General features: G+C 42.0%; 1 protein-coding gene and 1 pseudogene across 2 annotated transcripts in view; one reads left to right on the top strand and one right to left on the bottom strand.

Annotated features, from left to right (window-relative positions):
• The window catches only part of KIF4A (kinesin family member 4A), a 141,197-nt gene that overhangs the window by 85,849 nt on the left and 30,539 nt on the right, over nt 1-24,809 (top strand). For both annotated transcript variants that reach the window (XM_011943144.1, XM_011943145.1), the window contains exons 16-20: nt 6,733-6,836; nt 7,778-7,922; nt 8,669-8,779; nt 19,863-19,946; nt 20,760-20,873. In XM_011943144.1, the coding sequence (XP_011798534.1) occupies nt 6,733-6,836; nt 7,778-7,922; nt 8,669-8,779; nt 19,863-19,946; nt 20,760-20,873 (558 nt within the window). The remainder of the gene's footprint in view (nt 1-6,732; nt 6,837-7,777; nt 7,923-8,668; nt 8,780-19,862; nt 19,947-20,759; nt 20,874-24,809) is intronic.
• LOC105512645 lies at nt 2,038-3,025 on the bottom strand (annotated as a pseudogene).

The raw sequence follows: 24,809 nt of genomic DNA, 5'->3' as shown, positions 1-24,809 counted from the left end.
GCTGAGAAGTGATTCCTCCTTTCTTGTACTCTTGCCTGGAAACATGGGGATATGTGTTCCCCCGTTGTATTTCTTTCTTTTTTTTTTTTTTTCTTTAACCAGAGAGGGGTATATTTATTTTCTCACATTAAAAAAAAAAAAAGCTGAACATAAGTAGTCTGGGGCACGTACAGCAGCAAAGGCCCAGGATCCTTCCTGCTTTCTGCTTCCTTGGCCTTAGGGTGTGAATCTTGTCCTCATGCTCTCAAGACAGCTGGCTGAGCATCAGCCATCACATCTACATTCCGGGCAGGAAGAAGGCAAAGGTGAAGGGTATTGCACATGTCAGCTGAGCTCCCTTTACAGGGTCTTTCCTGCAAGTCTCTCCCAACACCATCCACTTGCATGCTACAACTGCCCACCCTGGGCTGTGAGGGAGGGTAGGACATGACTTTTGTCTGCCCGCTTATCAGAATTGGGCAGAAGCACTGGGATTCTGTTAGTAGGGAGGAAGGATAATAGGTGCTGGGTTAACAATTTGCAGTCCCCACCACAGCCAGGACTTAGGCAGGGGTGATTCCCTCTAAAAGCCAAAGGTTTCATGCCTGGCTGTAGGGGAGAGGTGCTTGGGCTGGGGTCCTGCCTTGTCTTAACAAATATGAGGCTCTTGTTAAATATTTAACCCTGTGAGGGTGGCTTGTGGCCCACGTGCACCCTAATCAGCTGCCTGGCATGCTTCAGCCCACTTCAGGGCTTCCAGTTCACCCTGGGGCCAGGGAGGCCTGGGGCATGCTGTTTTCACACACACACTCCTAGTTGATTTCTTTTTCTTCTATAATTTATAAAATTAACACTGCACTTATTGGAAGACATGAAAATCCAAAGATGTGTAGAGAAAAAGTTCACCTCCCTGTGCCCCACCCCTGACTAACCCATGTTAACAGCCTGACCTGCTCCCAGGGGATTCTGGGATCCTGGAAGGTCCTTGAGAAACTCAATAGTCCTAGACCAGTGCTGGGGGTGGTGGGAGGATGGGCTGGGGAGGGAAGGGGGCTCCTCAGCAGGCCGAGCCTTGGTTGCTCAACTCCGCTGACACCTACTACACATGGAGCGAGGAATGTTCCGAGGGTTCAGCCGCGTGGGTGGTCCTTGTGGCCTCTGCCACTGCCCTGGGCAGTCGTCACTCAGCCACGTCAACAAGTGACACTGGGGAGGCAGGCCTGGGCCACCTGAACCTTCACCTCAGTCCTGGTTGACACCTCAGGCCTGGTCGTTATCTGGACTTTGGCTGCAGGGCTTCTGGGCAGAAAGAGCAGATCCAATTGGCTCATCCTAGCCATGTGCTCCCAGAGCAGCCTGCCCAGGGATCTGGAGAGCAGCAGTCGGATCCTAACCTACTTTGCACCAACAGGCAGGAAAGGGCGCCTTGAGTCTGCCACTCCAGGGTTTCAGAAGCAGGCTGCCCTGAGGCTTTCCAAATTTCATAAGGGCTCCTTCTAAGGCCTGGGCTGTGTCCAGATGTTGGACCACATGCAAAGAATGGAGGCCAAGTCCAGAAAGAGGAGGGCCCTCCCCCATGGGAATGCGCATGTGGGAAGGGCGCATTTGCCCCTAGATCCTAGGCTGGATCTAGGCTCAGGAGGCTAACCCCTATGGACCAGCCCACCTGTTCAGCCAATGGGCAGCCACAGCAAGGGCAGAGGGAACAGCAGAGGCAGCCCATGTGGTCACAGGTCCCGTAGGCTCCAGAGCTCTCAGCTCCAGGCACCCCTGCCTCCCCTGCTTCAAGCCTATTGGGGGCACACTTCCTGCTGTGTCTGGTCACTAACCTCTGCCCACACCACTAAAGGTCCGTAGCTAAACTCTCCTTAGTTGAATCCTCTGCTAACACAAAAGGAAAAAGCCAAATCTCATCTCACAAGACCTTTATTTGAGGTGCACCATGCATGGAGCCTTGCCCCAAATGCCATGGTCATCACATTCAGGAAGAGGCAGACATCCCCACAACAGTCACATGCTGAAGCTTCTGTCTGCAATGTCTGGTGGCAGAGTTCTCACTCAGCAGACCTGTATCATCAGAGACATCACCATGTTATCAGTCCCTGGACTGGATATTGTCCTCAGGTTACAGAAGGGGTTGCACATCACATCTATGTAGGAGTTGTGCAGCTTCCAGAACATCCTGTGGATTTCATTGTCTCAAAGAGCTGTGTTGGAAGGATTCACCACCATGACAAACTTCACCTTGGAGATGGTAGTGTAGCTCTGTCTGCATAGCTGGTTAGGGAATGCACTTGTAACACAAGGACTGCTGGGACAGCAGGTAAAGAACCTGCCAGCTCAGGGCCCTCTGTGTGCCCTCACTTTGGAGAAGTCTGACAACCTTGAATCACAGGAAGTGCCCAGGCTGGGCTGGTCCTGCAGTGACCACACTGGGTGCATGCCTAGATACTTCGTTGGGGCAACTGGTGTTTACTGGAGAAACAAAGGGCAGGCAGCTAAGCCTTACCCAATTCAGGCTCCAGGAACCGAGCCACTCAGACTCTGAGTTTCTATGTGCACCTGGGATGCCTCACCCTCTTTATGAATCAATGCCTGGTCCAGAAAGTTAACTGCAAAACCAGAGGCTTCATGAATAAGGCGGACCTCCTCTGTAGAGGCCATGTTGTTTTGTAAAATAGTGGCTACTGGCACATGTCACCATGGACAAGCTGCATTACTGCTCTTGGAACGTCTTTGAACTCCATGGTCTCAAGTGATTTGTCCAAAGGGACTGGTCGAGAGTTTCTAGTGACTTATGAGGCAAGACCTTGTAGTCCTCTGTGGGGTAGAGCAGGCCCAGAAAGAGCTCCCTCTGGTTGACCAGGGCCTTCCCCATTGAGGAGATCTTCTCATCCACCATGTCCAGAGATGTGTGCACCATGTACTGGAACCTCAGCTCATTCTCTGTGGGGGTGCTGCAGATGTAGAGAGGGTAATTCTCCTTGGTGATCACCGGGATGCATATCGCCGTCTTGGGAGGACCAGCACTGGGTGCCCCGCCCATTATATTTCTAACTCTACAAAGGGGTGCTAGTAAGGAGCTATAGCTGTAGTAAGAGATCCAGTCCTTTTCCCCATGGCATTAAATATCCTTGATTAAGTTAAGAAGAAATAAATTTTTTTTTAGACGGAGTCTTGCTCTGTCACCCAGGCTGGTGTGTAGTGGTGCAATCTCTGTGCACTGCGACCTCCACCTCTTGAGTTCAAGCGATTCTCCTGCCTCAGCCTCCCAAGTAGCTGGGATTACAGATCTGCGCCACCATGCCTGGCTAATTTTTGTATTTTTAGTAGAGACAGGGTTTCACCATGTTGGCCAGGCTGGTCTCAAACTCCTGACCTTAGGTTATCTGCCTGCCTCGGCCTCCCAAAGTGCTGGCATTACAGGTGTGAGCCACTGCACAAGACCTGAAATAAATTCTTAACGTAATCAATACCTTTTACTCACATGTGAATCACCCTTTTTTTCTCTAAGAAATAAAAGCAGTTTTTAATTCAATTATTTATTTATTTATTTAGAGACAAAGTCTCACTCTCTCACCCAGGCTGGAGTGCAGTGGCATGATCATAGCACACTGCAGTCTTGACTTTCTGGGCTCAAGTGATCCTCCCACCTCAGCCTCCTGAGTTGCATGGTATTTTTCCTGTCACTTGTAAAGAATTGCCAGAGAAAAATAGGGGGAGGCATAGGGTCTGATTAATGAAGATTACCATGAGTTGTAGTAAACCAGGACTTAAATTTTTGAATAATTCCCCCTTGTGGAGTTGGTAAGACAATTAGGGACTAAATGTGGTGTATATATAATGAATAGAATCTATTTTTCACCTATCAGATTGGTAATAGTTTTTAAGTGTAGCAATATCAAATGTTGACAAGGGTGCAAGCAAAGTACTCTCATACTTAGCTGGCAAGAGTGGAGTAGCCCCTTTGGATGACAATTTGGCAGGTCTATAAAAATTGAAAATGTATACCCTCATGACTGTGTAATTCCCACTTCTCTCTACCCTAGTAAAACCTTGCACATGTGCACAAAAGGCATGTACCAGAATATTTCATTATGGCAAAAAAACAAGGCAGATCTATATATGCTGATACAAATAAATCTCCATGACTAATTAAGTAAAAAAAGGCAAGTTACAGAATAACATATATATATATAAGTCTATGTTTAACACATTTTAATTGCTATAAACACATGTGTGTGTGTATATACTATATATTTACTTACATCAATTACATATTCTAGTAATGGATATTATGTGATATGTAATATATCATACATTTATTTAATATATTATCATGCATCAAATAATGACATTTTAGTCAATGACAGACTATGGATACAATGATGGTCCCATAAGATTATAATACTGTATTTTTAACTGTACCATTTTTATGTTTAGATACAAAATACTTACCATTATGTTATAATCACCCACAGTATTCAGTACAATCGCATGATATACAGTTTTATAACCTAGGAGCAATAGGCTATACCATATAGCTTGGGTGTATAGTAGGCTATACTATATAGATTTGTATAAGTGTATGCTATCATGTTCACATGATGATGAAATTGCTTAACAATGCATTTCTTAGAATGTATTCCTGTTATTAAGTGACATATGACTGTGTATGTAAATGTCTAGATATGTAATATTTGAATATGTAAATGTCTAGAAAAAATGGAAGATATGCATCAAGCTGGTAACAGTGCTTGCTTCTGGAGGGGGACTGGAATTTTGGCAGGGGTGAGGCAGTCAAGGGAACTTGACCTTTATATGTATTATCTATTTTTTATATAAATATATTTATATGTTACTTCTATAAGTAAAAATATAGAATATATTTTCTATGTTATAAGTATAGATGATATGGAATATATTTATCATATAAAGAATATATGAATATACACATACATACATACACACCCATGTTATTAGTGATTTTAAATATGCAGGGTAGGCTAGGCGTGGTGGCTCACGCCTGTAATGCCAATACTTTGGGAGGCCGAGGTGGGTGGATCACTTAAATTCAGGAGTTTGAGACCAGGCTGGCCAACATGGTGAAACCCTGTCTCTACAAAAAATAAAAAAATTATCCAGGTGTGGTGGTGGGTGCCTGTAATCTCAGCTACTTGGGAGACTGGGGCACAAGAATCTTTTGAACCTGGAAGACAGAGGTTGCGGTAAGCCGAGATCACACCACTGCACTCCAGCCTGGGCGACAGAGCAAGATTCTGTCTCAAAAAAAAAAAAAAAAAAGCAAGGTAACTATAAAGATTGATTTTCATTGATTATACTGAAGTGACTGAGTACATTGCTTGGAAAACAGCTCTAGCCTATTTAGAAAGCATTTAGAAAGCTTCTCTGATATAGCCCCACCTAATCTGCCTCTGCTTCTTTGTGTCAGTCTAATACTGGTCTAGGGTCTGCATATAATCTTCTTCGCTGCCAGCTACTCATCCAGTCAGTTTTCTCCGATCTTTTTTGGTTATGAGAATAGGATGGAATTTGGATATTCCACTGTCAAACTTCAGTTTCTAGACTTCTTTTTCTAAATGCTTGCAGAACTGCAGTTGTTATTGAGTAGATAAGTTTGAAAGTTCTGAATATAAGAATATTTGTGCAGCTCTTTACAGTTTACAAAGTGTCTACCTTTTTATCTTATTTGATCTTCCCAACAACCCTGTGAGGTAGGTGTTATTATTAATTATTGACATAGATAGGGAAACCTTTGGGAGTCCCTAAGAGCTCCCCTAGATCGCATGACTCACTAGGAGGACTCACAGGACTCAGTATATAGTCATACTCACAGTTAAGATTTATGGGGCTGGGTGCTGTGGCTCATGCCTATTATCCTAGCACTTTAAGGAGGCCAAGGTGGGAGGATCGCTTGAGCCCAGGAGTTCAAGACCAGCCTGGGCAACATGGCGAAAACCCATCACTACAAAAAAATACAAAAATTAGCCAAGTTGGTGGCACACTCCTATAGTCCTCGCTACTCAGGAGGCTAAGGTGGGAGGATCACTTGAGCCCAGGAGATAAAGGCTGCAGTGAACCATGATCATGCCTCTGTACTCCAGCCTAGGTAAGAGTGAGACTCTGTCTTGAAAGAAGAGAGAGAGAGACAGAGAAGGATGGGGAGAAGGGGGAGGGAAAGGAAAGGCGAGGCGAGGTGAGGCGGAAGGAGGGAGGGAGGGAGGGAAAAGAAAAGAAAAAAAGAAAGAAAATAAGCAAATGAAGGGCCAGATGTGGTGGCTCACACCTGTAATCCTAGCACTTTTGGAGGCAGAGGCAGGAGGATCACTTGAGCTCAGGAGTTCAAGACCAACCTGGGCTATATATATATACACACACACACACACACTATATATATATGATATAGTATATATATACACACATACATTCATACACACACACACACACGTATATAAACTCTTTTCTGAACAGAAACCAAAACTAAAAGATGAAGTGACTTTCCTTAAAGATACTTATTAAGTGTGGCAGTCAAGATTAAAACCCAGACCCTCAGATTTTAAACATTTCCTACTACGTAATTTTAATCTCCATCAAATCAAGAATAAATGTTTTCAGCGTGCAATCGAAGTGGTAAAATTTAATGCATAGTTCCTTGAGACATGGAATGCTGAAGTGGTTTTTCTTCCTGTGCCATGTAATGTCTTCTTTCTCTTTTACCTATAACCTTTCTAGGATAACATAAAAGAGCTAGAATTAGAAGTCATCAATCTGCAAAAGGAAAAGGAAGAATTGGTTCTTGAACTTCAGACAGCAAAGAAAGATGTCAACCAAGCCAAGTAAGATTAAAGTTAATAAATGTTATTTCAAGTCCCTACTATGTGTGAGGAGCTTTGCAGGAAATAGAGAAGTAGAAGTCCCATGTACTGCCCCTAAAGATTTAAACCTAGTTATGAAAAGGAAACCTAAACACAAAAGTGGTTAAATAATCGCAATTTTAAATAGCGTCTCAAGTTGACAGTAAAAGAATGTCATAACACAGCACATGATTAGTAGCCAAATAAATTTCTTAGGCAGTAATTGTGTTAAGAGTTCAGAGGCAAGAAATATCAATTCAGGCTACCATGATCAAGGAAGGCTTTGTAAAAAGCGCTTGAGCTGGCTTTTGAAAGATTATCACATTTACTAGATAACAGCAGTTTCTTTGTCCCTGCGCTAATGGTAAATTAGCTTGTGAATGGAATTAATGTCTAGGCTAGTGATTAAAAAAATCAATCTAGCCATCTCTTACCAGTTAAGAATAAAACCAAAGCAGATAACCATAACATCCTACTCTCCTTCAGACCTCTGCTGTATGGGCTATGCTACCTTCTTTTTACTCAGTGACTCCATTTTATCTCTCGGTTGAGTCTAAAGCTCATGTTTGTAAAAGTTATGCTGAATGTTTACTTTCTATCTCAGACTTCTGTAATAGTCATCAGAATTCTTCATAGCTAAAGTGAAGTGAAATGCCTTCAAAGAACAATTTTGATGCAAAAGGGGTGGCGTATATTGAGGCAGTTGCATTGCTGTGTACTAAAAGTTGTCTTACTCTTTGTATTAAGCTCCTATTATTGAGACAGGTTTGGTTGTTTGGGTGGTATTCTTTTTTGAAGATGGCTATGTGACTAGCCACCTGTTTTGTATATGTCAGGATTGTAACTCTGGGAGTCTAGTATTATGCCTTTTGAAGTCAGGCTTTGCTGCTGGTAGTCCTCACTTCTGCAGCATCTGTGTTTAGGTTGAGTGAGCGCCGCCGCAAACGTCTCCAGGAGCTGGAGGGTCAAATTGCTGATCTGAAGAAGAAACTGAATGAGCAGTCCAAACTTCTGAAACTAAAGGAATCCACAGAGCGTACTGTCTCCAAACTGAACCAGGAGATACGGGTAATAAATTCTCATTCTTGCGTTTACCCCCATTGGAATTTACAAACATAGGTATTCCATTTAGAAATACACCAGAGGTGTTTTCAGGTGAGAAAATAGCAGGTAGGGCAATCATTTCAAGTGTGTGAATTTCCACAAATGCCCCTTTTGCAGAACATTGTGCTAGTGGTCATCTAGGATCTGCTCAATAAAACCTTGCTTTGACATTCAAAATTTAATGTTAGAGTCTCTGAAACCAAAGAACAAAGACATCTCCATGCTTAGTGGTTATATCCTGATCAGCTTCCATGATCACGCAGCATAATTTCCTGAAGTAGTAACAAGATGACAGACACCTAGAGAAAATTCTCAGTTATTGAATATTCAACTTGTGGCACCAACAAAGTGGTGGTTACAGGCTACTTGTACTGAAACCTTTAGAATACAGTGGTTGCTAAGTAGATTTGTCCTGGAGGCTTAGATGTTTCCTTGAAATTTCATTTGTATACAGTGAATTTAGGGCTGGATTTAGCTTGTAGGTACATTTTTCTTTACTATCTTCTCAGTGTTCACTTGTGTAGTCTATACTTGGAAACCCTGTGCAAACATAGCAAGGGTATTGTAAGCCTAATCAGAAAATCTGTTGGGGATCGCTTTCCCAGCCTAGTTCTTGCTTTTCTCTGTTCTTAATGGTAAGTCTATCCATCCGCACCAGCCTAGAATAAAGTGCAGATGACTAATACTTGTGCTGGTTTTTGTTTTTATAGATGATGAAAAACCAGCGGGTACAGTTAATGCGTCAAATGAAAGAAGATGCTGAGAAGTTTAGACAGTGGAAGCAGAAAAAAGACAAAGAAGTAATACAGTTAAAAGAACGAGTAAGTAACTAAAACTTCTTGAAGGCCTAGCTAATAAATGCTTCTCTGAGCTGACTAACAATTTTGATGCTTCTCTTCAAATACCTCATGTCTCCAAAAGTGTGACATTTTCATGAATTTAACAACTTTGTATTAAATGTCTACTATGTCTATTATGTTCAAGGTACTATCTACTAGGCACTGTGAGAAATAGAAAAATTAGTAGTATATAAGCTCTGCCCTTGAAGAATGTCTTATCTAAAGGAGATGGTAAGACATAAGCATGGATTTCTCAAATACAAGGAAGAAAGAGATTTGGGCTATAAGAATAAAATACCAAAGTAACTAAGAGAAAGGAAAGCAAATTTGCAGTTGGAGTGAAAAGATGATGGCTGAATAGGCCCTGAATAATAGGAAGGGTTTTGATAGAGATAAGTACAAGCTCCAGATAGATAGATCAAAGAAACAGAGATGACAACTTTGTAGGCATAGTCAAGGAATGGCAAGTGGTCCAACTGGGGTGAAGTATAGTAGTGGACCATTCCATTGGAAAGGCAAGTCGAAGCTGGATTATTAAAGATCCAAGAAGTTTTAACTCATTTTGTTAGTAGCATAAAGATTTTTAAGGGTTTTTAGAAAGTGTTATCAACACAATACTGCTTTAGAAAGATATATCTGGGAATAATGTATAGAGCAAACTGTAATATTGAGAAACAGAGGCCGGAACACAAGAAGATATTGTATAATCCAGAAGAATTATAAGGGCCTGAATATACATCTGACAACAGAACCCCCAGAATATATGAAGCAAACACTGACAGAAATGGAGAGAGAAGGCCGGGCGCGGTGGCTCATGCCTGTAATCCCAGCACTTTGGGAGGCCGAGACGGGTGGATCACGAGGTCAGGAGATCGAGACCATCCTGAGCTACACGGTGAAACCCTGTCTCTACTAAAAAAATACAAAAAACTAGCCGGGCGAGATGGCGGGCGCCTGTAGTCCCAGCTACTCGGGAGGCTGAGGCAGGAGAATGGTTTGAACCTGGGAGGCGGAGCTTGCAGTGAGCCGAGATCGCGCCACTGCACTCCAGCCTGGGCAACAGAGCTAGACTCCGGCTCCAAAAAAAAAAAAAAAAAAAAAAAAAAAAAAGAAATGGAGAGAGAAATAGACAAATCAACAGTAGTAAATATTTGGAGACTTCAATCCACCTCTTTATTTTCTTTCTTTTTTAGAGATGGGGTCTTGTTCTGTTGCCCAGGCTGGAGTGCAGTGGTGCAATCATAACTCACTGGAGCCTCAAATTCCTGGTCTCAAGCAATCCTCCCACCTCAGCCTCCTGAGTAGATAGACCTACAGCTGTATACCACCACACCTGGTAACTTTTTTATTTTTTGTGGAGATGGAATCTCACTATGTTGCCCAGACTGGTCTCGAACTCCTGGGCTCAAGAAGTCCTCTCACCTCAGCCTCCTAAAGTGCTGGTATTACAGGCATGAACCACTAAACCCAGCCCCTACTTTAATAATGGATAGAACAATAGGCACAAGATCAGCAAGGATATTGAAGACTTCAACAATATAATACCTAGCATGTTCATATCTACATTCATAGGAGATATTGGTCTATAGTTTATGTAATATGCTAGATTATACACTATACCTAACAGACATCTATAGACTACACCAACCAACAACAGCAGGACATACAGTCTTCCTAGGTGCACATGAAACATTCTCCAGGATAGACCATGTGCTAGACCTTTTATCCCTCAATAAATTTAAAAGTATTGAAACAGGCCAGGCATCGTGGCTCACGCCTGTAATCCCAACACTTTGGGAGGCCAAGGTCAGCAGATCACCTGATGTCAGAGTTCGAGACCAGTCTGGCCAACATGGTGAAACCCCGTGTCTACTAAAAATACAAAAATTAGCCAGGCATGGTGGCATGTCTGTGATCCCCTGTATTCAGGAGGCTGAGGCAGGAGAATCGCTTGAACTTGGGAGATGGAGGTTGCAATGAGCTGAGATCGTGCCACTGCACTCCAGCCTGGGCAACAGAGCAAGACTGTCTCAAAAAAAATAGTATTGAAAATAATACAAAATCTGTTCTCTAACCACAATGGAATAAAATTAAAAATCAGTAACAGGCCGGGCACGGTGGCTCAAGCCTGTAATCCCAGCACTTTGGGAGGCCGAGACGGGCGGATCACGAGGTCAGGAGATCGAGACCATCCTGGCGAACACGGTGAAACCCCGTCTCTACTAAAAAATACAAAAAAACTAGCCGGGCGAGGTGGCGGGCGCTTGTAATCCCAGCCACTTGGGAGGCTGAGGCAGGAGAATGGCGTGAACCCGGGAGGCGGAGCTTGCAGTGAGCTGAGATCCGGCCACTGCACTCCAGCCTGGGCGACAGAGCGAGACTCCTTCTCAAAAAAAAAAAAAAAATCAGTAACAAAAATAAATTTGGGAAATTCACAAATATGAAGAAATTAACATAATCCTAAATAAATAATGGGTTAAAAAGGAAGTCATAGCGAAATTAAAAAATACTTTGAGATTAATAAAAACAAAGATACAACATACCAAAACTTATGCGATACAGCTAAAACAGTGTTTGGAGGGAATTTTATAGTTGTAAATGCCTATATTAAAAAATGCGAAAGGCTCCTGTAGTCCCAGCTACTTGGGAGGCTGAGGTGGAAGGATCACTTGAGCCCAGGAGTTCAAGACCAGCCTGGGTAAAATTGTGAGACTGCATCTCAGTTTTTTTTTAATTGAAGAAAGATCTTAAACCAATAACCTAGCCTTCCACTTTAAAACACTGAAAAAAAGAGAGCAAACTAAACCCAAAACTAGTAGATGAAAGGAAACATTAAAAGATTAGAGTAGAAATAGGCTGGGCACGATGGCTCACGCCTGTAATCCCAGCACTTGGGGAGGCCAAGGCGAGGCACCTGAGGTCGGGAGTTTGAGACCAGCCTGACCAACATGGAGAAACCCTCTCTCTACCAAAAATACAAAATTAGCCAGGCATGGTGGTGCATGCCTGTAGTCCCAGCTACTTGGGAGGCTGAGACAGGGGAATCGCTTGAACCCGGGAGGCAGAGGTTGCACTGAGCCAAGATTGCACCATTGCACTCCAGCCTGGGCAACAAGGGTGAAACTCTGTCTCAAAAAAAAAAGATTAAAGTAGAAATTAATGAAATATAAAATAGAAAAAAAGAGAAAATCATTGAAACCAAAAGTTGGTCTTTTGAAATGATCAACAAATACTGACAAACCTTCAGATAACCTTAATAAGAAAAAAAAGAAAGAAAATTTAAATTACTCAAGTTAGGAATGACAGAGGGAATATCACTACTAGTCTTGCCAGAAGGAAAGGATTATAAGGAATTACTATTAACAACTGTACGCCAACAAATTAGATAGCCTAGATGAAGTGGACAAATGCCTGGAAAGACAGAAACTACCAAAACTGACTCAAGAAGAAATAGAAAATCTGTATAGACCCATGACAAGAAGTTAAATTAGTAGTTTAAAAACTTTTCACAAAGAAAAGCCCAGGCACAGGTGGCTTCACTGGTGAGTTCTATCAAACATTTTAGGAAGAAATACCCGTTTCTATTTCAATCATTTTAAATTTACCAAGGCTGGTCGGGCGCGGTGGCTCATGCCTGTAATCCCAGCACTTTGGGAGGCTGAAGTGGGCAGATCACCTGAGGTCAGGAATTCGAGACCAGCCTGGCCAATGTGGTGAAACCCTGTCTCTACTAAAAATACAAAAATTATTCAGGTGTGGTGACACACACTTGTAATCCCAGCTACTTGGGAGGCTGAGATACAAGAATTGCTTGAACCCAGGTAGCGAAGGTTGCAGTGAGCCAAGATCACACCACTGCACTCCAGCCTGGGCGATAGAATGAGATTCTGTCTCAGAAAAAAAAGACAGAAATACCCATTTCTCAGAAACTCTTCTGAAAACTATAAGCAGTGGAAACACTTCCCAACTCATTCCATGAGGCTTGTGTTCCCTGATACCAAAACCAAAGACATCACAAGAAAAGAATACTACAGACCAATATATCTTAATATAGGCATGAAAATCCTCAACAAAATTATAGCAAACTGAATCCATCAACATTTAAAAAGGATGATAGGCTGGGCATGGTGACTCACACCTGTAATCCCAGCACTTCGGAAAGCCGGGGCGGGGAGATCACTTGAGGTCAGAAGTTTGAGACCAGCCTGGCCAACATGGCGAAACCCTGTCTCTACTAAAAATACAAAAAAGAAAAATTAGCTGGGCATGGTGGCATATGCCTATAATCCCAACTACTCGGGAGGCTGAGGCATGGGAATTGCTTGAACCCAAGAGGCAGAGGCTGCAGTGAGCCGAGATCATGCCACTGCACTCCAGCCTGGGCAACAGAGTGAGACTCTGTCTCAAAAAAAAAAAAAAAAGGATGATACACTTATGACCGAGTGAGGTCCATCTGAAAAATGCAGAGTTTGTTTAATATATGGAAAATTTATGTTATATACTATATCAGTGGGAAAAAGGACAAGAACCACATGATCATCTCAATAGACACAGAAAAAGCATTTGACAAAAATCTAACACTCTTTCATGATAAAAACACTCAAGAAACTAGGAATAGAAGAGAACTTCCCCAGTGTAATGAAGGGCGTGTATGAAAAACCCACAGCTAACATACTTAATGGTGAAAAAGAACATACTTTTCCTGTAAGATCAGAAACAAGACAAGGATGTCCACTCTTGCCATGTCTAGTTAACATTGTCCTGGAGGTTCTAACCAGGACGTTTAGGGAAGAAAAATATATAAATGGCATCTAAACTGGAAAAGATGAAGCAAGACTATCTCTGTTTATAGATGACATTATCCTGTATGTAGAAAATCCTAGAGAATCCACTAAAAGTCTATTAGAATTAATATATAAGGTCAGCAAGGTTGCAGAATATAAGATCAATATAAGAAAATAAGTTGTGGTCGGGCACGGTGGCTCACACCTGTAATCCTAGCACTTTGGGAGGCCAAGGCAAGCACATCACTTGAGGCCAGGAGTTTGAGACCAGCCTGGCCAACACAGTGAAACCCTGTCTCTACTAAAAATACAAACATTAGCCAGGCATGGTAGCACATGCCTGTAGTCCCAACTACTTGAGAGGCTGAGGCACGAGAATCACTTGAACCCAGGAGGCAGAGGTTGCAGTGAGCTGAGATCAGGCCACTGCACTTCAGCCTGGGCTACAGAGCAAGACTCTGTCTCAAAAACAAAACAAAACAAACAAACAAAAATCAGTAGTATATTTATATACTAGCAATTAACAATTTGACAATGAGATTAATAAAACAATCCCAGGGCTGGGCACGGTGGCTCATGCCTGTAATCCCAGCACTTTGGGAGGCCGAGGTGAGCAGATCACAGGATAAGGAGTTCGAGACCAGCCTGGCCAACATAGTGAAACCCCGTCTCTACTAAAAATACAAAAAACTAGCCAGATGTGGTGGCGGGCACCTGTAATCACAGCTACTTGGGAGGCTGAGGCAGGAGAATCACTTGAACCTGGGAGGTAGAGGTTGCAGTGAGCCGAGATCACACCACTGCACCACTCCAGCCCAGGCGACAGTGCGAGACTCCGTCTCAAAAGAAAAAAAGAAAGAAAAGAAAATAATTCCATTTATAATAGCATCAATCCAAATAAAATACTTAGGAATAAATTTAACAAAAGAAGTGTAAGACTTGTATACTTGAAAACTACTAAACATCATTGAATTTAATTAAGGAAGCCTTAAATAAATGGAAGGATATCCCACGTTCATGGGCAGGAAGACTTGATATTCTAAAGATGGAATACCCTTCAGATTGCCTTACAGATGCAACACAATCCCAATGAAATTCCATCTGGTTTCTTCACAGAAACTCACAAGCTGATTCTAAAATATATATGGAAATGCAAGGGACCTAGACTAATTCAAAGCACTCAAGGAGAAGAAAAAATTTGTAAACGTCACATTTACTGATTTTAAAACTTTCTACAAAGCTACAGTAATCAAGACTGTATGGTAGTCTGTAAAGATAGACATATAGGTCAATGGAATAAGATTGAGAATCCAGAAATAAACTTACACACTTACGGCCAGTTGATTTTCAACAGTAATGCCAAGACAATTCAATGAGGAAAACAATTTTGTCTTTTCAACAAATAGTCCTAGAACAACTGGATAGTCACATGCGAAATAATGAAGTTGAAACTTGTGGCCAGGCACAGTGGCTCACGCCTGTAGTCCCAGCACTTTGGGATGCCGAAGCGGGTGGATCACTTGAGGTCAGGAGTTCAAGACCAGCCTGGCCAACATATTGAAACCCTGTCTCTACTAAAATTACAAAAAAAGTGACTGGGCATGGTGGTACGTGCCTGTAATCCCAGCTACTCAGGAGGCTGAGGCAGGAGAATCACTTGAACCTGGGAGGCAGAGGTTGCAGTGAGCTGAGATCATGCCTCTGCAGTCCAGCCTGGGCAACAGAGTGAGACTCTGTCTCAGAAAGAAACTTGCTGTCATACCATATACAAAAATTAAAACAGACCAAAACTTAAATGTCCGAGCTAAAACTATAAATCTCTTAGAAGAAAACATAGGTGTTAATCTTTGTGACTTTGGATTAGACAATGATTTCTTAGATGTGACACCTAAAGTACAAACAGCTAACCAAAAAAGAGACAAAATTAAAAGCTTTTGCATTGTAAATAATACCGTCAAGAAAGTGAATATGATCAGGCATGGTGGCTCACGCCTGTAATCTCAATAATTTGGGAAGCCAAGGTGGGAGGATTGCTTGAGCCCAGGAGTTTGATCCCACCCTGGGCAACATAGCAAGGCCCCATCTCTAAAAAAAAAAAAAAAAAAAAAAGAAGAAGAAAGTTAATAGCCAGTCCATAGATTGGGAGGAAAATACTTGCAAATCATATAGCTGATAAGAGTCTTATATCCAAGATAGATAAACAACTCTTACCGGCCGGGCGCAGTGGCTCACACCTGTGATCCCAGCACTTTGGGAGGCTGAGGCAGGCGGATCACCTGAGGTCAGGAGTTCACGACCAGCCTGACCAACATGGAAAAACCCCATCTCTACTAAAAATGCAAAAAAATTGGCCTGGTGTGGTGGCACATGCCTGTAATACCAGCTACTGGGGAGGCTGAGGTGGAAGAATCGCTTGAACTCGGGAGGCGGAGGTTGTGGTGAGCCGAGATTGTGCCATTGCACTCCAGCCTGGGTGATAAGAGTGAGACTCCATTTCAAAAAAAAAAGAACTCTTACCAATCAACAATAAAAATATAACTCAGTTTTAAAATGGGCAAAGCAATAAGTACACGAAAAGGTGCTCAATGTCATTTGCCATCAGAGAAATGCAAATCAAAACTACAATGAGATGCAGTTTCACATCTACTAGGATGGCTATAAACAAAGACAGATGATAGTAAGTCTTAGCAAGAATGTGGAGACACTGAAAGCCTCATACGTTGTCAGTAGGATGGGAAAATGGTATAGCTGCTTTGGCAAACAGTTTAGCAGTTTATCAAAAGGCTAAATAAAAACCTAGAGGTACCATATGATCCAGCAATCCCACTCTTAGTTTTCTCTACCCAGGAGATACAAAAATATGTCATATATGCAAAAACTTGTACCCAAATGTTTATGCAGCAGTAGTCATAATAGCCAAAAAGTGGAAAAACCCAACATGTCCATCAGCTGATGAATGGGCAAATAAAATGTGGTCTATCCATACAGTGGAGTAGTATTCAGCCATACAAAGGAATGAAGTACTGATACATGCTACAACATGGATGAAGCTTGAAAACATTTTGCCTAGTGAAAGAAGCCAATCATAAAAGACCATATATGATAGGATTCCATTTATATGAACTATCCAGAGTAGGACATTAAAATCTGTAGAGACAAAAAATAGATGAGTAGTTGTCCAGGGTTTTGGGGTGGGGTGATGGGATTGTAGGGTGATCACTAAACAGTATATTTCTTTTTGTGTTAATGAAAATGTTCTAAAATTAAGTGTGGTGATGTTTACATCAACTGTGTGAATGTACCAAAAGCCACTGAATCATGTACTTTAAATGAGTGAATTGTATGGTATGTGAATTATACCTCAATAAAACTGTTAAGAAGAACAAAAGAAGAAAGGAGACATCTCTGTAAAGTGATGACAACTTTACATTCTACAGGAATATATATTCCACATTGACAAGGATCTTTGTTTTGCTCACTTCTGTATTTCCAATGTCTAGAGCAGTGACTGGCAAGTAGTGCACACTCAATAATGTTTAGTGAATGATTTTAATCATAATTAATGCAAAATCTACCTTTCAAAAAATGAAGGAAGTAGGGCAACAAAAAGTACCATGGGCTTTTCAGTGACTGGAAAGTCAGAGGAAACAGCTAGTTTGAAGAGACAGAGTTGGTTTTAGGAGAATAATCTTTGGGATGGAGAGACCTAGAAAATATTGGATAATGTTGGCCTGGAGTTCAAGGGAGAAGTTGGACTGGACTTTGCAATTAAGAGTTGTCTTGGCTGGGCGCGGTGGCTCAAGCCTGTAGTCCTAGCACTTTGGGAGGCCGAGACGGGCGGATCACGAGGTCAGGAGATCGAGACCATCCTGACTAACACAGTGAAACCCCGTCTCTACTAAAAAATACAAAAAATGAGCCGGGCAAGGTGGTGGGCGCCTGTAATCCCAGCTACTCGGGAGGCTGAGGCAGGAGAATGGCGTAAACCCGGGAGGCGGGGCTTGCAGTGAGCTGAGATCCAGCCACTGCACTCCAGCCTGGGTGACAGAGTGAGACTCCGTCTCGGAAAAAAAAAAAAAAAAAAGAGTTGTCTTTGGGAGGCCAAGGTGGGTGGATCACAAGGTCAGGAGTTCGAGACCAACCTGACCAACATGGTGAAACCCCGTCTCTACACTAAAAATACAAAAAAATTAGCCAGGCTTGGTGGTGCATGCCTGTAATCCCAGCTACTCAGGAGGCTGAGGCAAGAGAATCACTTGAACCTGGGAGGTGGAGGTTGCAGTGAGCAGAGACCGAGCCACTGCACTCCAGCCTGGGTGACAGAGGGAGACTCCGTCTCAAAAAAACAAAGAGTTGTCTGCATAGAGGTGAAAAATGAAACTTTGGGAGTAATGAGATAATGGAGACAGAGAATATATAGAAAATGATCATCTAGTGAACAGTCTAGATGAATCAAAAACAGAGAATCTCTTTTTTTTTTTTTTTTTCCGATCTCACTCTGTCATCCAGGCTGGAGTGCAATGGCGCCATCTTGGCTCACTGCAACATCTGCCTCCTGGGTTCAAGTGATTCTTCTGCCTCGGCCTCCTGAGTAGCTGGGACTACAGGCACATGCCACCATGCCTGGCAAATTTTTTTGTATTTTTAGTAGAGACAGGGTTTTGCCATGTTGGCCAGGCTAGTCTTGACCTCCCGACCTCAGGTGATCCACACGCCTCAGCCTCTCAAAGTGCTGGGATTACAGGCATGAGCCACCATGCCCAGCTGAGAATCTATTTCATGTATAAGAAAATGAAAAGAAGACAATGAAATTTGTAAGGTAGGAAAAGAATTAGGATGGTATGGGAAAGTTATTGGTAGTGCTAATGATGCTGGGAGAGAAGCCAAAGAAGATGGTGACTGTAAAAAGACCATTGAATTTAACAAGTAGGGAATTCCAGGACAATTGGTAGGAACTACTTACAAGGGGATTATGGAGTGAGCAATAATGACAATTGGAAGCACTAAACATAGACCTCTCTTTCAAGAAGTCTGGTGCTAAGAAGACTGTTGACTTTTCTCTTTTCACTGGACTAGCTTAGTCCTCTGGCTGTGTTTCTTTAATTATCTTGACTTCTCATTTCAACACACATCTTATTTTATTAGAATTGTGTTGCGTGTTGTTTGTATTCTCTGGTAATCTCCGTAAGAGTAGTAACCATGTCATGTTTATCTCTGTATCATAGACACCTAGCCCAGTGCCTAGTATGTAGTTGATGGCACAGTAAATATTATATTGTTGAATGAAATGAATTGTTCTAGTATGCTGGCAAAGACATGACAAAAATGGCTGACCATTCTATCCAGATTCGATAGGAACAAGTGAAGCCAGAAGGAGCTTAATGGATTATTAGAAGAGGGAAAGGACCAAGAAATCAAAGCAGTTAAATATTGTGTGCTCAGCTGAAGCAGGTGATATCCCATAGTATTTCTTGGTATTCTTTATCTTGAATCTCTGGGAAGAAAGAGCACATTCAGTAATAACCTGTTTTTATTTTTATTTTAGATTCGGGGGTACAGGAGCAGGTTTGTTACAAGGGCATATTGCGTGATGCTGAGCTTTGGGCTTCTACTGATCCCATCACCCAGATAGTACCCAATAGGAAGTTTTTCAGCTCTTGCCCCCCTTTCTCCATCCCTCCCTCCTTTTAGAGCCCCCAATGTCTATTGTTTCCATCTTTATGTCTGTGTGTACCCAGGTTAACCTTGCTTTGTTAAAAAATGAAAAACCTCTTTTTTTTAGCTGCAAGTTACTTTAATTTTATAGGTGGTTGGCTATGTGATAGGCTTTCTCTTTTTTGCCAGCCACCCGGGTTTTATAATGGATGGACAGGTAGGGTTGATGGGAAAAGAATACTGGTCTATTTATCAGGAGACCTGAATCCCACCTCTGTCAATAACTACCTATGTGGAAAGGACTGTTCACTAGATGATCTTTAAGCTTCCTTCCAGACCTCACATTCTAGGATATTATTCTAGTAGTTGACTTATGACTGAGACTCAAGAATTTGGCCACAGAGCAATAAACCAAAGGGAAAAACTACTTCCCCTCTACACACAAACATGGTTTCTAGAACTACGAGTTTTTGACTCATAGGAGATGAAGGCAGCTCACTGTATTGTAGTTAACCTTACAAATCAAGGATGTCTTGAGAGACGCCTTAGTTATAGTATAAGGTTTTAAATAAGGTTTTATTTTAGCTAGCTGAACAGCAATTCATATCTGACTTTTTTCTTGTCAGGACCGTAAGAGGCAATATGAGCTGCTGAAACTTGAAAGAAACTTCCAGAAACAATCCAATGTGCTCAGACGTAAAACGGAGGAGGTAAGAAAATTCAGTCTGCTAGGTCAAGTATATTGTCATCTTCAGGCTTAAATGCTTGCAAAGTAATATCCTTTAAACGAGCAAGTGTCCTGAGAAACCAGGGATGCCAGTCTTCACAAGCAATTCCTAAATCTTGATTGCTGTTTATATGCCATGACCTGTGAGCAGATAAAAACGTGATGAAAAATGGTACTGTTCACCAGGCGCGGTGGCTCAAGCCTGTAATCCCAGCACTTTGGGAGGCCAAGACGGGCGGATCACGAGGTCAGGAGATCGAGACCATCCTGGCTAATACGGTGAAACCCTGTCTCTACTAAAAAAATACAAAAAAAAAAAAACTAGCCAGGCAACGAGGCGGGCGCCAGTAGTCCCAGCTACTTGGGAGGCTGAGGCAGGAGAATGGCCTAAACCCGGGAGGCGGAGCTTGCAGTGAGCTGAGATCCCGCCACTGCACTCCAGCCTGGGCGGCAGAGCAAGACTCCGTCTCAAAAAAAAAAAAAAAAAGAAAAAGAAAAATGATACTGTTCAAATAAGGATTTTTTTCTAATTGGACTTGAGCCTTTCCTGAAAAAACAAAGTGATATTGATATGTGACATTTCTAGACACCTAGTCTGCAGAACTTCCTTGATGTGTATTCCTCCCCTAGGCACCAAAGCAGTAGCTGTTTGTTATGTCCATGGAGATTTATAAACCTGGTTCCTATAGGAACTCAAACCCATGTAATTTTTATCTTTACTAATGTGCTAGAAATGGGATTTTTTTTTTTTTTTTTTACCTTTCATTCAACATTACTATGTGCCAATTTTATTTAGGCAGCAGCTGCCAACAAGCGTCTCAAGGATGCTCTCCAGAAACAACGGGAGGTTGCAGATAAGCGGAAAGAGACTCAGAGCCGTGGAATGGAAGGCACTGCAGCTCGAGTGAAGGTATGAACAACTTGAACTGCCATTTCTCTTATGGACGCTGGGAACAGGAGAAAAGGAGAAATAGCTTTTTTTTTTTCCTTTTTTTTAGAAGTAAACACTGCAAAATCTAAAGTTCTACTTGAAAGCCTTATTTCCTAAAGATAGCAATGTCTTTGAACTGTTATTAAAGACCAGGAGTATAGAACTCTTTCTATCCTTGCCCCTGTTGAGGTTCAGTTACTTTTTTAAACAGCTTCATTGAAATAGAATTGACATATTATAAATTGTACATATTTAAAGTTCACAATTTGGCCAGGCATGGTGGCTCACACCTATGATCCCAGCACATTGGGAGGCCGAGGTGGGCAGATCACCTGCAGTCAGGAGTTTGAGACCAGCCTGACCAACATGGTGAAACCTCATCTCTACTAAAAATACAAAAATTAGCTGACAGGTGCCTGTAATCCCAGCTACTTGGGAGGCTGAGGAAGGAGACTCCTTTGAACCGAGAAGGCGGACGTTGCAGTAAGCCAGATTGCACCATTGCACTCCAAACTCGGTGACAGAGTGAAACTCTGTCTCAAAAAGAAAAAAAAAGTATACAGTTTGATGAGTTTGGACACATGTATACACCCATGAAATCATCACCACAGTCAAGATAATGACAGTGTGCTTCATTGCCTAAACTTTCTTTGTATCCCTCTGTAATCTCTCCTTCTCCTCCCTGGTCTACCCCTCTACTCCCCATTTCATATATATTTCTTTATATCCCCACAATGGTTCCAGGCAACCATTAATCTGCTTTCTGTCACTATGGATTTGTTTTCATCTGGAATCATACAGTATGTATTTTTTTCTGGTTTTTATTCAGCACAATTATTTTGAGATTCATCCATGTGGTTGCATATATCATATACAACTTCTTTCTTTTTTATTGCTGAGTGGCATCCTATTCATTGTACGGCTATACCATAATTTGTTTTTATATTCACCTGTTGTTGGACACTTGGGTGTTTCCAGTTTTTGGCTCTTACAAATATTGCACTGAACATTTGCACACAAGTCTGTGTGGATTTTTTTTATTTCTTTTGAGTAGATAGCTAGGAGTAAAATGGCTTTCTTGTATGGTTGGTGTATCTTTTAACTTTTAAGTGGCTGCCAAACTGTTTTCCAAAGCAGTTGTACCATTTTACATTCCTGCTAGCAATGTATAAGGTTCTAGTTGCTACACATTCTTACCAGTACTTAGTATGGTCAGTCTTTTGAATTTTAGCTATTCTGTGTGTGTGGGTAGTGGAACCTCATTGTGATTCTAATTTTCATTTCTGTAATGACTAATGATGTTGGACATCCTTTCGTGTGCTTATTTGCGATATGTATGTTTTCTTTTGTGAAATATCTATTCAAATCTGTCCCCATTTTTAAATCGGGTTGTTTATCTTTTTCTTATTATTGAATTAAAATTCTTTATATATTCTAAATATATTTAACAGAGGACTTCTGTGTTTTACAAATATTTTCTCCCTGGCTGTGGCTTGCCCTTTTCAATTTGTAACAGTGTCTTTTGAAGAGCAAACCTTTATTATGTTAATGCCATCCAATTTATTGATTTTTTTTCTTTTATACTTAAACAGTTTTCATATCTTACTTAAAAAATCTTGGCTGGGTGTAGTGGCTCATGCCTATAATCTCAGCACTTTGGGAGGCTGAGGCAGGAGAATTGCTTGAGGCCAGGAGTTCAAGACCAGCCTGGGGAACAAAGTGAGATCCTGTCTCTACAAAACAAAAATTTTAAAAATTAACCAGACATGGTGGCGCACGCCTTTAGTCCCAGCTACCGGGGAGACTGAAGTGGGAAGATCACTTGAGATTGGGAGGTCAAGGCTACAGTGAGCCATGATCGCACCACTGCACTCCAGCCTGGGTGACAGAGAAAGATCCTGTCTCAAAAAAAATTTAAAACAGAAATATTTGGCTGGCTGGGTACAGTGTCTCATGCCTGTAATCCCAGCACTTTGGGAAACCAAGGCGGGTGGATTACATGAGGTCAGGAGTTCAAGACCAGCCTGGCCAACATGACAAAACCCCATCTCTACTAAAAGTACAAAAATTAGCCAGGCCTGGTGGCATGCGCCTGTAGTCCCAGATACTCGGGAGGCTGAGGTGGAAGAATTGCTTGAACCGGGGAGGCGGAGGTTGCAGTGAGCTGAGATTGTGCCACTGCACTCCACCTGGGTGATAGAGCGATGCTTCGTCTCAAAAAGAAAAGGAAATATTTGTCAAACCCATGGTCACTAAGATTTCCCCCTAAGTTTTCTTCTAGGAAGTTGTATATTTTTAAGCTTTACGTTTAGGTCTGTGATTCATTTTGACTGGACACCTTTGTCAAAATCAAATATCTATACATCTATTTCAGATTGTTTCATTGATCTATATGTCTATTTTTATGCCAGTACCAAAAAGCTTAAAAATATACAACTTCTAGAAGAAAACTTAGGGGGAAATCTTAGTGACCATGGGTTTGACAAATATTTCCTTTTTTTTTTGAGACGAAGGCCTCGCTCTATCACCCAGGGAGAATGCAGTGGCGCAATCTCAGCTCACTGCAACCTCTGCCTCCCCGGTTCAAGCTGTTACTTTTTAAGAAATCATGAAATGAGGCAGTGTAAGTCCTCCAAAGTTGTTGTTCTTTGTTAAAATTGTTTGGGAAAACTAGGTCCTTTGCATTTCCATGTACATTTTAGAATTATCTTGTCAATTTCTACAAAACAGCTTGCTCGGAGTTGGATTAAGATTGCATAGAATTTATAAATCAATTTGAGGAGAATCAACATGTTAAGAATATTTAGATACATGAATGCAGTACATCTCTTTATTTAGGTTTTTAATTTCTCTCAGCAACATTTTAGTTTTTAGTGTACAAGTGTACATCTTTTGTCAAACATATCCCTGAGTATTTCATATTTTTATGATATTGAAAATGGCATTTTTATTTCCATTTCCAATTGTTTAGATATTCTTGTTAGTTCTCAAAGCTTTTTTTTTTTTTTTTTTGAGATGGAGTCTCGCTGGGTCGCCCAGGCTGGAGTGCAGTGGTGCGATCTCAGCTCACTGCAAGCTCCGCCTCCCACGTTTACGCCATTCTCCTGCCTCAGCCTCCCGAGTAGCTGGGACTACAGGCGCCAGCCACCTCGCCCGGCTAGCTTTTTGTATTTTTTAGTAGAGATGGGGTTTCACCGTATTAGCCAGGATGGTCTCGATCTCCTGACCTCATGATCCGCCCATCTCGGCCTCCCAAAGTGCTGGGATTACAGGCTTGAGCCACCGCGCCCGGCCCAACTCTCAAAGCTTTTTTTTTTTTTTTTTTGAGATGGAGTCTCGCTGGGTCGCCCAGGCTGGAGTGCAGTGGTGCGATCTCAGCTCACTGCAAGCTCCGCCTCCCACGTTTACGCCATTCTCCTGCCTCAGCCTCCCGAGTAGCTGGGACTACAGGCGCCAGCCACCTCGCCCGGCTAGCTTTTTGTATTTTTTAGTAGAGATGGGGTTTCACCGTATTAGCCAGGATGGTCTCGATCTCCTGACCTCATGATCCGCCCATCTCGGCCTCCCAAAGTGCTGGGATTACAGGCTTGAGCCACCGCGCCCGGCCCAACTCTCAAAGCTTTTTTGTAGAATTCTTAAGATTTTTTACCTAGACAATCGTGTCATCTGCAAATATGGACAATTTTATTTCTTCTTTTCTGTTCTGTGCTTTTTTAGTTTTTTAACCTTTGTCTTGCCTTACTGCACTTGCTAGAACCTCCAGTACAATATTGAATAGACTAGGTAAGAGGCTACAACCTTGCTTTGTTCCCAATCTTGGGCAGAAAGCATTCAGTTTTTCACCATAAAGTATGATAATAGCTATAGATTTTTTGGTATATGTCTTTTATCAGGTTTTTTTTTTTTTTTTTTTTT

The sequence above is a fragment of the Colobus angolensis genome, unplaced genomic scaffold (assembly GCF_000951035.1).
Source record: "Colobus angolensis palliatus isolate OR3802 unplaced genomic scaffold, Cang.pa_1.0 Scaffold216, whole genome shotgun sequence".
NCBI lineage: Eukaryota > Metazoa > Chordata > Mammalia > Primates > Cercopithecidae > Colobus > Colobus angolensis.
The sequence above is the reverse complement of the archived record's forward strand: the minus strand, read 5'-3'. Positions and strand labels throughout refer to the sequence as shown.